Genomic DNA, 15797 nt, shown 5'->3' on the forward strand with positions numbered 1-15797 from the left:
AAGGGAACATAGCTAGTATCGTGGGTGTACGTGTCTCACTGAAAATCACATCTCTCCTCAGCCTCCAATGAAACGGAAATAACCCGGAAGCATCACGTCATCACCGTCCAACCGCATCCCATCCGTTCACAGCTACAATCATATCAGAGGAATCGCGTGTGATATTAGGAAGGCATGCACAGCAGTGCAAAAACAGACGGAGCATAAGGCAGAAACCTGTCATTTACGGCCAAGTCTGTCCCTAAACTAACACGTTCCCCCCAGGGTGTTCTTTAAGCTCCTTGTGTGTCCACTGATCTACGTGTTTAAAGAGGAAACAATACATACACCATACACCGTAGCACCTGACACTACGTTATTGTCAAGACCCTGAGAGATCATAGGGCCAGATGCTTTGAAAAGACAAAACCCACAGGCAACATACAGGAGGCAATATTCCCTCTACTCTGTGATCACGTCCAGCAAGAAGCAAACATTGGCCCTGTAAGCTCACCTGCCATGGGGTGTCATAGAACGTGGGGAGTTTTATGCTGAGCTGTTTTCTTAATTTCAATTCATCCCTAATCTTCTTCTCGGGGCTCTCAACTATTTCCTCCACTGAGCCAAGAACTGACCTGGGGTATTTTTAGCTGATCATGAAAGTACCAGTTTGGTACTGAACCCGCCAAACAGGACCCATCAAGCCCTTTGCTTCCTCTCTGTACAAAGTCATCCCTGTTATTCGGAACCGCTCGCGGGGACTTAAACTTCATTCAAGCTGTACTGACGACCTCTCCTGAGCCTTTAACTTTCTAAGTTGAGATCTGTACTTAGTTTTTCACTAACCTACTCAAGAATGGGTATTGAGTGCTTAAGACGGGCTGCACTGTTCAAGGCACCGGGTGGCGCAGTCATGAAAATAAACAATCTCCTTTCACAGAGGGTACATTCCAGGAAGAAGAAACAGACCAGACGCAGAGAAAGCAAACTGATGCAGACTATGTGGGCGGATAAATGCCAAGCAGGCTGTGGGGAGACGGAGGTGAGGGTGCTTTTTTAAATTTTAAGCAGAGACTTGAAGAAAGAGAGGGAAGAAGCCTTGAGGCATTAGCCAGAGGGACCACTTTCTAGGCAGCGTCACTGCAAAGGCCTGAGGACTTAGTGTGTTGGACGGACGGCAGGAAGCCGGCGGGTGGAGCAGAGCGTATGAGAACCTCGCGCAGCAAAGCGGCTCAGAGGGCACATCACACCTGAGTCAGATCAGAAGCCACATAAGCGATGGAGTGACATGACCTGAATTTTGTTTTAAAAGAATCTGTCTGGCTGCTCTTGGAAGAACAAACTGTAGAGGGGCAGTGAGTAACAAGCCCAGAAATAAATTCTGAAATGAATGCACGAGTCCAGGGAGGATGACAGCCTACACTAGGGTAGTGGTGATGGACAAAGTGAAGGGTGACTGAACTCCGGATGGAATGTGAAGTAGAGCCAACAGACTGTGTGAAGGGACGGAATGGAGGTGTGAAGAGAAGAACCAACACATGTAGCAGGCCTGAGACTGCAGGCCCGAGAAAGGTCTGCTTCCAGGATCAGGTCTTGGCTGGCCTATGGGGACACAGCTGACACACTGAACCCGACAATGACATGAAATCTTCCCTAAATGTAAGAGTGGTCTACTGTGCCTACATGGTTTGTACCAACCATATGGTTTATACTGACCCCCCCCACCCCAGTTTTCCTCTGGGAGTCTGGAAGACGGGTACGTGCTGGGCAAGATGGGTACCCACACAGCTGGCCCCCCGTGACAGCCCTGGGCAGTGAGTCTCTCATGAGCATCCCTAGCACATGTTGGCCCAACACGCTATGGGAGGAATTAAGAAGTTGCCTTGGGCAACTTCTCTGGGAGACCACTCTTGGAAGCGTGTGTGTGCGTTTCCAGAATTCACCCCATGAAACTTTTCCCTTTGCTGATTTTGCCATCTGTCTTTCACTATAATAAACTGTAACCATGATTATAACAACCTTGAGTCCTAGTGAATTACCAAACCTGGCGGCAGATCTAGGGACCCCGACATAGAAGGCATGCAAGCTTTATGGCCCCAGCTCAATGCTTTATTTAGAGTTCCTTCGACTCTTCTGCAAATCTCTAAATAGCTTCTTTGGTATTTCAAACACCAAAGGTTTTAAATATTTTGTTAACAGAATGAATGAAACAAAAATTCAAACAACTTCACTTTAAGGGGTAAAAATGAAGGACGATTTTAGTGACATTTCAAATAATGTTCTTTCCTTGCAATTACAAGGTGTAGTCACAAATGAGGTGCACTGAAAAGCCCCCGCTTTCCCTGGACTGAACATCTGTATTCCTCTAAGGGGAAAGTACTGTATTTCAATTACCTGGCAAATTAGGAACTGCTGTTTCTTATTTGCAGGTCTTTTTGATGTATATAGGAGTTGTCAGTGAAACTTCTATAACTTAACATTTGCAAACAAGAGGGGTCACAAATGAAGATTACAATTTACAAGAACAGCAGAAAATGAAAAGTAGCAGTAATTATAAAAGGCTTATGAGCGCCTCGCACATGAAATACTACCTTCATTATAGTTCGACTCTGATTGTCTAGTCTCCCTTGGCCCTATTTTTAAAACTTAACTAAATTACCTCACATCTACTCCTTATATTGTAGTAAATACTTAGTGAATTAGAACTGAAGCAGTATAAAAATCCCTGGTCAAAAAACTGGATTAGCCCTGTATTAACTTCATTTCATGACAGAAACAAACTCTGAGAGAAACCCACCCTAGTAGTCCTTTGTGAAGACAAAGTAAAAAGCTTTTATTGAAATTGGGGTATTTCACTTTATTTGACAGTGGGATGTGTCATAAGTTAATCATGTGATGGCTTGCAAAGGTAATATAATAAGTAAAAAAGAAAGCTAGTGAGAGACCTTGCTGATTTGCAGTGCAGGAATATATACTAAATATTTTTCTCAAATAAATTAGTATTGATATATGGATTATTCTCAGCAAGTCTACTGGGTCTCTAAATAATGAGACTGGTTTACAAGAAAAAAAGGTTCATTATTCATGTTTCAATAACAAAAAATATTTTTTAATCCCTTCCCCTTTTTTTGGCACTCATTTCATTAATTACTTATTTTTCTTCTAAATATATGCTTTGAAATTTACCTGCATTTTCCAAATAGGGAAGTCAGAATTCTCAGTAAAATATGGCAACCAAAAGTCACTTAAAGTGTTCTCTCAAATTAAGGACAATAAATCTCTCATTTTGATTAAAATGAAGCAACTGTTAAGAGAGCTTGAACCTTATCCCATGGCCCCATGCAATGCTTCTGAACTTAATTACCTCCATTTAAGTGGAATTACTTGGTAGAGAATATTACTATGTGGTTTCTTAAATTACTGTACATCCATGAAATGCGGTTGTACTGGGTGGAACAGCAACCCCTAAAAAAAAAGGCATATCCACCCAGAACCTGCGAATGTGACCTGATTTGGAAACAGGGACTCTGCAGATGCGCTCAAGTTAAGCTGCGGTCACACTGCCTTAGCACAGGCCCCAATCAAACGACCAGTGCCCCTAAGGGGGAAATTTGGACAGACACGTAGAGAGAAGGCCACGTGGGGACAGAGGCAGAGATTGGAGGTCTGCTGTCACACCCAAGAAATGGTAAGGACTGCAGGCAACCCTCTGCAGAAGTGAGAACAGACTCACGGGACAACGTCTCCCTCAAAGCCTTCAGAGGGAGCGTGGCCCTGCTCACACCTCGATGTTTACCTCTAGCCTCCAAAACCATGACAGAATAAACTTCCCTTGTTGCCAGCTATCCAGTTTGTGGTACGTTATTACAACGGCCTTAGGAAACTAATAGTGGTTGTTCTCAGGATTTCAAAATTAAGTGTATAAATATTCCCTCCATACAAAGTCTGGTTCAGAAAATTGCCCCTTTCTTTTCTGTCAAATTGAAATAAAAGAAAACATTTGTAAAAGCGTCTCACAAGCTCTAAGAACACAGAATTTTCAATTCAGCTAATTTTTATGTATTAATTGCCCACTCCATACATCCCGTAGGCCCTGTGAAAAATAGAAAATATTCAGTATCTACTCTTAAAAGCAACTACTGTATAGCACAGGGAACTCTGCTCAATATTCTGTCATAATCTAAATGGGAAAAGAATCTGAGAAAGAATACATGTGTGTGTATAACTGAATCACTCTGCTGTACACCTGAAACTAACACAATATTGTTAACCAACTAAACTGCAATATAAAACAAATTATTTTTTAAAAAGCAACCATTAATTATAAACAAAATATTGAGGACAGGGAGAATTCTCATGTACTCCATAAAAATAGTAGTCTGATTTCTAACAGAAAAACATTAAAGTGAGGGAAGGAGGCAACTGTACTTTAGAGGAAAATATAAACAATTATGAAACCCTGGAATCGGGTCAAGAGAATTATGTAGAGAGTAACTGCTCAATAAACACTTACTGAGTTACTTAATTATTAGTTTAAAATATATGAGGATTATTAATGTTTATATATTTTGAGTCTTAGTATTCATAGTTCTAAATAATAAGTGCATATCCAATTAATCTGTAACTACATTAGCTCAAAGTATTTCAAATCGGTGAGTTAAATGCATTTGTCCATTCAATAATTCATCGTATATTTGAGAAATATTTACTGAGTATGACTATAGCCAAGGAGTTATGTTTCATTGAATGAAAGATGTGGGAGTTTACCCTACAGTCCAAGCTACAAGACTTTAAAAAGGGGAGTCCCACATGAAGACGGCTGACTAAAAACACACATTAATTTCACCTCTTCCTAAACTCTAACCAAAATTACAGTAAAGAATTTTAAAGACGTGAAGCCCCTTGAACAGAAACTAAATAGAAGCTAAAATGCAGGTGAACAAGAAGCAACTAATTTAACATATTCAACAGAGCCAAGTTCCAAGCCTCCTACAGAAAAGCTGAGACCCAGCCTAATGAACAGGGCAGGACCTTCAGGAGACTCAGAAACCGGTAACAGCAGGTATGTATGAAACTGGGGGCGACTGGGAGGTGACAGAATAAGATGCGTGGGGAGCTGTCTAGGAAGCAGTTGGACCCCAGGTATCCTCCCCTCCCTGACTCTACAGACCAGTGGTCCTCCAGTTTCCTCAGAAGAGGACGAAGCAGGTGGTCCCTGGTCTGTGGATACAGGAAAATACAAACTCAGCACGGAAACCCCAGGCTCTCTTCTTGCCACTCAGCTCCCAGAATGCAGGCAGCTCGACCTTGAACCCCAGGTGGGAAGTTGAAATTCTCCTCCTTGGAAATCACCTAAAGAGGAAAAACCATCATACGAAGAAGTAGGCTCCACACAAAGAAGGTCCCCTACATGGACCACTCCTGCCCTCAGCTTTCGAGTCTCCCTCCTACTCAAGAGCGCACAGTCAAGGATTCTCAGATCTCCAAGGAAAACCTCTAGCAAGAAAGTTAGAAACTAAAAGCAACATGGAGGAAACAAACTACTCTGGGAGAAGAAAACTTTAAAAAATCAATACTTCCAACAAGATAAAGTCATGCTTCCAGGCTGCAAGAAGAGGAGGCCATAAACAGAGCAGCATGCAGAGAAAAAGCGCCAGACAAGTGCTCGTAAAAACCCAGCAGCACAAATGAGTGGAGAAAACCTCTGACAGTAGAGCAGAAACAGAGGAGACAATGAAAACCTGAAATGAAAAGAAGAAGAAAAAGTTACATAGCCAGCCCAGGACTACCACTTGGTCACAGATGAAGAAGACAACAGAGAAAAGAGAGGTGGAAGGCGTCATTTTAGAAGAAGCATCCCCAAAATTAAAGGTATGAGTTGCAGACACCCGGGGTACCCTGCGTTCTGGATGGAAACAGACACCTGCAAAGGCCTATCATCGTGAAATTTCACAACAGTGGAGAAAAGGAGAATATAAGATGCCCAAGGAGAAAAGGAAAAATGGAGCAATACCTCCAAATTCTTGAGAAAAGTGACAGCTGACCTAGAATTCTACACCCAAACTGTCAGGGAAGCGTGAGGACAGAATCAGGATTCTTTCAGTCACTCGAGGTGAGAGGAGAGCAGGCTGCCAGCACTAAGATGCTTTGCCGTGTGTTATCATCTTTGTAAGCTGAGGACAAAATGCCAACGTAAGCTGGACCCAGATTGTTAACGGCACCTGGCTCGTCCTGACCACACTCTGAGCAAGGTCCCAGGGACCCCTCGAGGTCCCGCTGCCTGGAGCATTAGAGAACACTCAAGTCACTGCACAGAAATGCTGTGCTGGGCCTGTTCTGAGAACCGGAGCCAGACCCGTCCGCATTTCTAAGGGAGGTCCAGTACCTGGAGTTCAAGCTACAGTTTGGCTGATGACCCAACTAATTCCCTAAGATTAGCTCAGGACTGCCTACTCAACTCCCCTGCAAACTCTGTGGGAAAGTGAGGCCATCTTAGGACCCAGGCACTGTCCAGTCATCCTCCACTCTGGAGAGCAGGAAAACACCCTCTCCTGAAACAATCAGGGCTGGTCTTGTTTCTCGTGTTGTCAAAAGTAAGTTGTGTGATATTAAGGAAAACATACATAGGTAGTAATACTACAAGGAGAGGCAAGGAAATGGTTAACACCAAAGTTAGGGAGCTGGTTACCCACAGCTAGGAAAGGTCAGGTGGAGGGATGCTAATGGACCCACAACTTCCCGTGTCTAGATGGGGGGCAGGGAGGATTTGTATTTCCACTATATCACTCTGTGAACGCCTCACGTGTACATTTCAAATGTATGTGTATAATATATTCCAAAATAAATATATTCATACTTTATTTTGAAATAAAATTTATTTTCTCAAGGGCAAGGAACACGATCACATTTACACATTTAAACTATCACTACGGGAAGCAACCTAACTGTCCATCAAGAGATGAATGGATAGAGAAGGTGTGGTGTATACACACACACAACACTACTCAGCCATAAAAAAGAATGAAATGCCATTTGCAGCAACCTGGATGGACCTAGAGACTATCATTCTAAGTGAAGGAAGTCAGACAGAGACAAATATCGTATGATATCACTTATATGTGGAATCTAAAAAAGTGATACAAACGAATTTATTTACAAAACAGAAAGAGACTCACAGGCATCAAAAACAAACTTACGGTTACCAAAGGGGAAAGTGGGGGAGGGATAAATTAGGAGTTTGGGATTGACAGATACACACTACTATATATCTAATAGATAAACAACAACAAGGCCCTACTGTATAGCACAGAGAACTATACTCAGTATCTTGTAATGACCTATAATGGAAAAGGATCTGAAAAAGAATACATAAATACACACACACTTATATATATGTATAACTGAATCACTTTGCTGCACACCTGAGACTAACTCAACTCTACTTCAATAAAAGTGTTTTTTTAATATCACCAAGGCCACTGGGAAAAGACAGTGGACACCAGCTGCAGAGGTCAAACGAGTGACAAGCGTGGTGGGCTGGCTTCCGAAGAGGCAGTGGAGCCAGTTCACGGACGAGTAAATGCTATTTTTCTTAATTTTTATTTTATTTTATTTTTTGCAGGAAAGGAGGAGGAAAAAGAAGTTATCTGGTCAGTTAGCAAAAAAAAAAAAAAAAAGCCCAAGATAATGTTGCATGATCAGTGTGATTATTACTGCTAATAATAATTTAATAATTATTTTCAGAAGAGGTCTTAAGTCCAATGTTGCCAATGAGAAAAGTGCTGAACAAGAGTATCGTTGATTCACCCTGCTAGGTTAAGGTTCTGAGCGAGGACTTCCTCGTAAATAAAATCCAGGAAGCCAGCGCCCCAGTCCGAGCCTCACACTCCTGCTACAGGCGGTACCTAGACACCATCTTAATTTCATTTTCCACATGAAACTTCTACGGCCCTGCAGAAATGTGCCCGCTCGGAACTGAACAGCAGGTTTACATCAGCCCATCACAAGCCCATCCACAAGTCTCCCAGGAAACGGTCCATGTAGAGCTGTTTCCCACCTACTCGAGCTCCAAATAGAGACCGTTTTATGGGTCCCTCTTGCTGGAGGGATCACTCCTGCCCAGAACTTAATATTCTACACATCATATAAATTTTAAGCATAATTTTTAAGAGTTTTAAAACTAGGTGATCTATTTCAGTCGTGGTACATTTCCTTCATTGTCTATTAGAGGAAGGCCTATTACCCAACAGATACTCATATGAGTTTCTCAAGCCATCAAAAGAAGCATCATTTTCTATCATCTTTACCGAGCAAATACCAAAATTAGACTTGTTCCATTTTCTTTTGTTTCTTTGGTAAGCAGTGAGAGGGTGAAAATGAGATTTCCATAATAATACAAGATGGAGGAAAAAAATGTAAATCTGAAAAAAAATTTATTAAGATTCAAATTACCTCATAATATCCTTATTAATTACTTGATAAAAGATTTTAAGCATTATCTTGGAACATGGGTATTTGGGAGGATTACAAAGCAGAGCAAAATGGAACAGATAACATTTTAAACATTTCAAACGAACACCGGCCAAGAAGGTAGCTTTTTAAATAGTGGGAAATGATTTGATGTGGGCAACTTTTTACACAGTTTATTCTCGAAAAGCAGAGAAAAACTGCTATGAATCTACGTCTTACCTTAAACACTTCCATTGGAAGAGGAAAGTTAGCAGCATCAATAAGGGATTTCTCCAGAGCACTTTTCCACTCTGAGTCCATCTTCAAAGGATAGATTTCTGTATCAACAGCAAATCACATAAGAGTTTAAGGGCTGAAATGTTCTACTGGGTGGTTCTTTCTCGGATTTTATCTTCTCAGGATTTCATAATAACTTGGCAGGCGCAGCAATCCTAAGAATTCACACCCTGCCCGCCATAAAAGGCCACCTGCTAAAGAGATTTCCTGAAATTAAACAGCAATTCAGGATTCTGCGATCAGAAATGAAGAATAAACTTAACAGGGCTCTTCTTCAGGGAATATACGCATGCATTCTGGGCATAATTGAATAGTATAAATCACATTAACCACACTTCATCCATCCACTGCCCCGAATTCCATTCCAACACCTGGGAAGTAAGATCCATGGATGAAGAACTTATTATCTGATAAATTTCCAAACTAGAAAAGACTCTTGTCTGGCGTTTGCAGTTATGACAGCCTATTTTTCACTAAATCTCCAAGCTCTCATATGGTAAAAATAGTCCGCGTTTAAGTCAGGAAATTATGAAAAGGTAAATTAAAATTTACCAACCAAGTCTAATATTTACACTTGAAATGTTGCTAACACATCACGTTGCCCATGTTTTCCCCCAGGCAGTGGGGGGAAGGGATTTGTGAAAGGAGGTTACACCGTCTGAATACAAAATTGAAAGAACAAAATCGTTGAGCACTGTTTTTACCGATTGCTGAAACTGCGGGGGAATTTTATGATCTGATCTCAACAGATTTAAGACCTTATCAAAATAGGATTTGCAGAAGCACTCACTTGGAGTAGATATGTTTATACCTTCCCTATATCAACCCAGGCTACTTCAGACAGACAGCTAGGATATGAATATGAATTTAAGCACAGTTAAAAGGCAACATTAAGCCTTTGGGGCTATATTTTTAATTTCTTGCATGTCTGCTTTTTAGCAGGCGGCCATATATTTTGATGATCATAGCTTCTGAACTCACCTTGAGCTTGAAGCACCTGTGTTTCAGCAGTTTACTTAGTCTTTTCAGACTATCACAATTATGGTTAGGTGAGAGATGCTGTCAGAAGGAGCCAGGTTATCAATGCACTACCCACCGCCCCTCGTTGTCAGACACACCAAGTCACATAAAGGATAATTAATGACAAGATAGGCTCTACTTGTGTATAGTGTCTATAATGCGTTCTAGCCTTTTATTTATGCTCTTACGCCGCTGCAGAATTTTTTCCCCCAATTTGGCGTTTCTCTATCAGAGACAAAATAGCCTGTAATTCGCCTTGGTATACATGTTTGGGGGAACATAGTGAGGTCCCCACAACAAACACCTCTACAGAGAATGAATGAATGGTCCCTCCAACCTCCACAGGTGGGGGGGGTCCTGAGGGAGAACTCGCTTATCACAGAGTCCCACAAAGGAGGGAGAAGGACCAATTCACGAAGCCCTACAAATTGTCCCGAGACGGTGAGGCAGATTCCCTGGAATATACCAGTGGCTCAGCTCAGGGGCACTGCGTCAAAGTCTCGGTGAAAAGGGAAGGCAATTCAGGATTCTAGGAAGCAAAGCCCAGAGGACACCAAGGGCAGCAGTTCAAGACGGGGTCAGGAGGGAAACAATAAATAAGACCCTGGACTTCCTCAGTAGAACAGAAACAAATCCACTCTTCCAGGGTTCTGGAAGCAGGTCAATGGGGAGTTCAAACTCGACATGGTAGTAAAAGGAGAACCAAGTCATGGAAAAGGATGGTGACCTCCAAAGAGAAGGTCAAAGGAAAGGTCTGCAGACATACAGGGGATAGAAAAAGGGAAGAGGAAGTGTTGGTGCCCGAGCTCCCGCAGTCTGTAACTGAGGTCTCTGGGTGGGAAGGGGAGCCCCTGAAGCAGAGAAGAGGGTAAAAGAAGAATGGCTTAAAAATTACTCAAGGCCAGAGCCATGAAAACCCAACATGGTCAGGTCCAAACTCAACTGAGCGAGGAGACAGGCAGCCCCCAGCGGGATGCTCACAGCCTCTCCTGACACCTGGGCTCACACAACACTGGCAGAGCAGGACTGGACCAGCCACATCACCCTAGAAGGCTGCATCCACCTAATGCCACGTCTGTTCCACCAAACCAAACACAAGTAGCCTAAGAAGCCTGGTGCTTTGATCTAAATATGCCCCCCTCCCCCAAAATTCATATGTTGAAACATCTAAGGTGACAGCATTAAGAGGTGGCGCCTTTAAGAGGTGATGAGGTCATGAGGACCGAGCTCCTATGATGAGATTAGAGTGCTTATAAAAGAGACCCCAGAGAGCTCCTCTCCCCTTCCTCCAGGTGAGGACACAGTGAGAAGACGCTGTCTATGAACAGGAAGTGGGTCCTCAATGGACACTGAACCTGCTGTTGCCTTGACCTTGGACATCCAGCCTCCAGAACTGCGAGAAATCAGTCTCCTGCTTACAAGCCACCCAGTCTGTGGTGTTGTGTTACAGCGGCCTGAATGGGTGAAGACACCCAGGAAGTCTCACGGGACTTTTATCTCCGTCCTACAATCTTAAGATTCTTCGTCTTCGTGCTGAGGACGTTGAATCCTAATATGGAATTCAACCCCACGGCAGGGCATACTCCTTGTCTTAAAAGGTGAAAAGCAACTGCAATTCTGTCAGTACGCTCAACCACCTGCAGAAGCTAAACACCTCCTAGATTCAATAAGCAGAGAGCAACAGTCCATGCGTGTGTTTCATTAGACAGAGAGGCGCTTGGTTACGCCGGCAAGTGTACGGACAATAAATAGCACCATTAAAAGAACATAAAACAGGTTCTTAAAGTGATCGTGTTGCAGGTAATTTAATAGAGTGTATCATGTCAATTTCTGTTGGTGGGAAGTAATAAGCAATTAAAACCTGTCCTGATTCATCTTTAACTAGAAGCCTGAGTGAAAACGAGGTGTCCCCCTCTGTGCATGTTGGCAGGACATCTCACAGAGAGTGTGGCAGGAAGAGAAGTGAACAAAATCATCATCTCACAGCCTTGGGTGATCGAAGGCCTGGAGGGGTGATTCCCTTTATTCATGCACCTCACACCCTCCTCTCCTTCCTTTTCCACCAGGCTCTGACCAGTAAGGAAAGGCTCATCTATGCTTCTTAAAAGACACTGGGAAGTGCTATGGACTGAATGCTTGTGTCCTTCCAAAATTAGTATGTTGAAGGCCTAATCTCTCAATGCCATGGTACTTTGGGAGGTAATTAGGTTTAGATGGGGTCATGAGGGTGGGACCCCCATGATGGGATTAGTGCCCTGGTAAAAGGAGACACCAAAGAGCTCTCTTTCAAGTGCATGCTTGCTCTCTCTCAATACCCCATAGATACAGATACAGATACAGATACAGATATAGATATATACATCTCCATGCACACATAAAGAGGAGGCCGGGAGACTTCCCTGGTGGTCCACTGGTTAAGGCTCCATGCTTCCAATGCAGGGTGCATGGGTTCGATCCCTGATCAGGGAATAAGATGCCACATGCCATGCAGCATGGCCAAAAGATTTAAAAAAAAAAAAAGAAGAGGCCAGCTGAGGACCCAGCAAGAAGGTGGCCATCTACAAATCAGGAAGAGAGCCCTCACCAGTACTCAACCATGCTGATGCCCTAATCTTGGACTTACATCCTCCAGAACCATGGATTTGTGTTTTTCAAGCCCCCTCCCCCAATCAACGGTATTTCGTTAAGGTAGCCTGAACTAAAACAAACAACTCTTTTTGAATGAGAAATAGTTCAAGTAAGAAGCATCTGAATTAGATTCAGAAACTTCTGGCTCCAGAAACTACCTAAAATAGAAAGAAAAGGGGGGGAAATGGTTGACATAAAGATTATGAAGGGAAAAAATATACAAAAGAATATAGAGATAAGGATTCTTCTTAAACTTCAAAAAGTTTCATCTCTTTAGTTTCTGCAAAACCATGTCAGATTCTATCTTGCTTTCTAAACATCCAAAAATATGAAAGTAGGTGGGGCCTCTAAATGACCCCTGACCTCAATGACCTACTTAAATTTCTTAGATCAAATATAATCTTAAAACTCTGATCACAGATTGAATATTTAGAAAATACCAATCACCCGAGTAATACTTAGCAGCACAGCAAATGTATGATTATCCCCATTTTACAGATGTAAAAACTGAGGTTCAAAGTAGAGTAACTTGCCCAGAAGCTTTGTAGCCAGTGACAGAAGTGGAAAGAGAGGCTGACTTGAACCCTGACTCCAAGCCCATGTTCCTTCCACTCTGTCGGGTTTCTCAAGCTCTGTTCACACGTGGACCCTTTTAAAGGAAGAAATTCTCATCCTGAACCCCACAGACCACATTCCCATGCATCTTATATCCTGGAGCCATCTGGGTGCTAAACAAGAGATCACATCTCTACTTGCTCAGAAGCCCCCCTAACACTTCAGGGGAAAGAGGACAGTACAGTCCTCCTTGTGTGGAGGTGCGTCCACCTGGGCTCTCCCCTCCAAATTGGCTTCCAAATCCCCATCAATTATTTGGCTCCTGGAAGGTGGACTTGGCTGGTTCCTTCCTTCTGTCTAGACACACCCAGTTTTTATGCAGTCAACTCACTCAACACATATTTACTGAGCACCTACTATGTGCTGGGCAGGGTGTCAGGGGACACAGCAGAGAATGGGTCCCGCACTTTCAGTTTCAGCGGTGAGTGAAATCCTCTCATCCAAGGTCTGGATGAAGTGGGGGCATGGTAAAGCAGCATTCCAAAAGAGGGGACACGCATAGAAAGCTCGAGGAACACAGAGAAGGCCACAGGGCAGGAAAATAAATGAATGAGGGGAGGCGTTAGGGGTACACAGCTGGAAAAACAGCTCCAGGTCTGTCTAATCATGATTTGCCTTCCATTCAGCACTGAAGAAAAGGCACCCGTGGATTCCCAGTCCTGTCCTGATAACGCCTGAATCACTAAGGACCGCAGGAAGCCACTGCCTCTCCCATGATTGTTGGCATTTTACCCTCTTCCATTCCTTCACCTGGTCTTCACTGAAGCTGGACTCCACCTACCCCGGCAGCACTGCAATCCTGATGGTGGGTCGAGTGGGGCAAGGTGGCTTTGCCCCTCTTTCTAACCTCCCATTCCCCCACCCCGTGTCCTCTGATTCCACCCAAAGATGGGATGCAGGCTCCTCACTGGCGGACAGCATAAAAGCCAGCACCTTCTCCTCCAGTGTTTGAAGACTGACTAGCCAGCTACTTTCTGTCACCTATTTCTATATCTCTATTCACACCAAACGGTTGAGAAATACTGTGTCCTTCAAGAAGTAGAAAGAATAAGGAAAGGAAAGGAGGAGCTATGGTTACTTTTAGCAAAGGTGTTGATGTCAGCACAGCAAAGAGGGCATCGAGAGTAGGCTGACCTGGCACGGCCTCACTCTCAAAGTCCAGTCAGCCCTCCCGGCCCACAGGTCCTGAATATTCCACCTGCAGTGGGTGGAACCCGCGGATGGAAGAAACCACAGATGGAGGAGCCCGCAAACGCGGAACCTGGGAAGGGGAAACCACAGGTGCAGAACACCTCCAACCCTCGAATGCAGAAGGCCAACTGTACTGTGCTATTTTATACAAAGGACTGGAGCATCCCTGGATTTTGGTATCCTTGGGGTCCTGGGACCAATCCCCCGTGGATACCGAGGGACGACTCTATACCCAAAGTCTCTCTTACCTGCTCTCCTCCCCAACCCTTCCAGCTCTACTTACCACCAGTCAATGATGAACACTTTTCACTTACTTAAGCGTGTTTGGGAATAAGAAAAAACAGCCTAGTATTTTCTATGCAAGTGTGAAATTTTACTCCCACCTAGATTTCATTCAAGGAAAGAGCACTACCATCTAAGTTTAACAAGTCACATTGGGTTCTGAAATCAATTTATGCAAAGGATTGGGTTCTGTTCCCGTGTGTAAAACCTGGGTGATTAATTGCCTTCCCGGGTGTGGTTCTGCTGAATCAGGTAGGAGAATTCAGTGTTCATCTTGTAACTACTGCATCTGAAGAACTAAGAGTCACATTTGGGGGTGTCCTTTCACCTTTTAATTTCTTCTTCCCATCCATAGCCTTTCCTGCAGACAATTTTTTTTTTTTTTTTTTTTTTTTTTTGCCATTGCCATCAGGACTTATTGCTTGAAACAAAAAGTCTCCTGATGTTTTTGGTTTGACCAAGATCCATTTTAAACCTACAGTACCCCAAACTAAGTTTAGCTGCCGACAATTTCAATGTTGGGAAAATAACTTCTTGATGATGAATGCCTTTTCCAAAGTCTTCAGTGAAATGGACAACTCCAGAAAATTACTAAGATGAGTAAACACAATTTATTCTTGTCTTGTAAAGACATCAAATTATCTACAGGAAGAGAGAGAACTCTCCTATGGAAATATTTCCTTAGTTTCTGCAGGGACACCTTCCATTCTGCCTGCTGAGTATGAGTCCACGATGTCACAGGAAGGGTACATTGCACAGAACCTAAGGGCCAGTAGTAATCCTTTGCTTTGCTATGAATTTTTACACTGGCAAATATATGTTTTTCTTAACATTTATAAAGCAATTAGATACCGAGCTAAGACTTATACACCCAAGTTTCTGCACAGAGTAAATTTCTCCTGCTAGGTTATGAATCCCAAGGCAAACGTGAGCTTAGATCTCTTCTCACGGAACTGACAGGCCCTTCGTTTGTCATCATATCCCCACATTACTCAGGGTATAAATGGATTTCCTGGCTGCCTCTCAAAACGTTGACAACAATAATACTAATAAAATACCATGTTCTATGTCTATATGCCTGTCAAATTCAACTCAAATGCAAACACATGACACACAGAACCAAGACGTTTTTTCAATTAAAGCCCTTGACTGACGGAAAAGGGAAATACAACGCCTCAGCTTCATGTCTTCAAGACTAACACTGGCAACTAAGATGGGAGGGAAGAAAAGTCTCTGGCAATTTTAATGAAGGAAAGAGCCAAGTCTTTGCTTCCAATAAACCTGTGAAATTGACCAAAATGAAAATCAGCAAATTTGGGAAGAAAGGAGTATTCCTT

At 43.0% G+C, this 15797-nt stretch overlaps 1 protein-coding gene across 1 annotated transcript in view; it reads right to left on the bottom strand.

Moving 5' to 3' along the window:
- The window catches only part of SFMBT2 (Scm like with four mbt domains 2), a 208357-nt gene that overhangs the window by 93204 nt on the left and 99356 nt on the right, over positions 1-15797 (bottom strand). The window contains exon 7 of the mRNA XM_060159924.1: positions 8668-8765. Coding sequence (XP_060015907.1) covers positions 8668-8765 — 98 coding nt within the window. The remainder of the gene's footprint in view (positions 1-8667; positions 8766-15797) is intronic.

Source organism: Lagenorhynchus albirostris, chromosome 1 (assembly GCF_949774975.1).
Source record: "Lagenorhynchus albirostris chromosome 1, mLagAlb1.1, whole genome shotgun sequence".
In the NCBI taxonomy this organism is placed as follows: Eukaryota; Metazoa; Chordata; class Mammalia; order Artiodactyla; family Delphinidae; genus Lagenorhynchus; species Lagenorhynchus albirostris.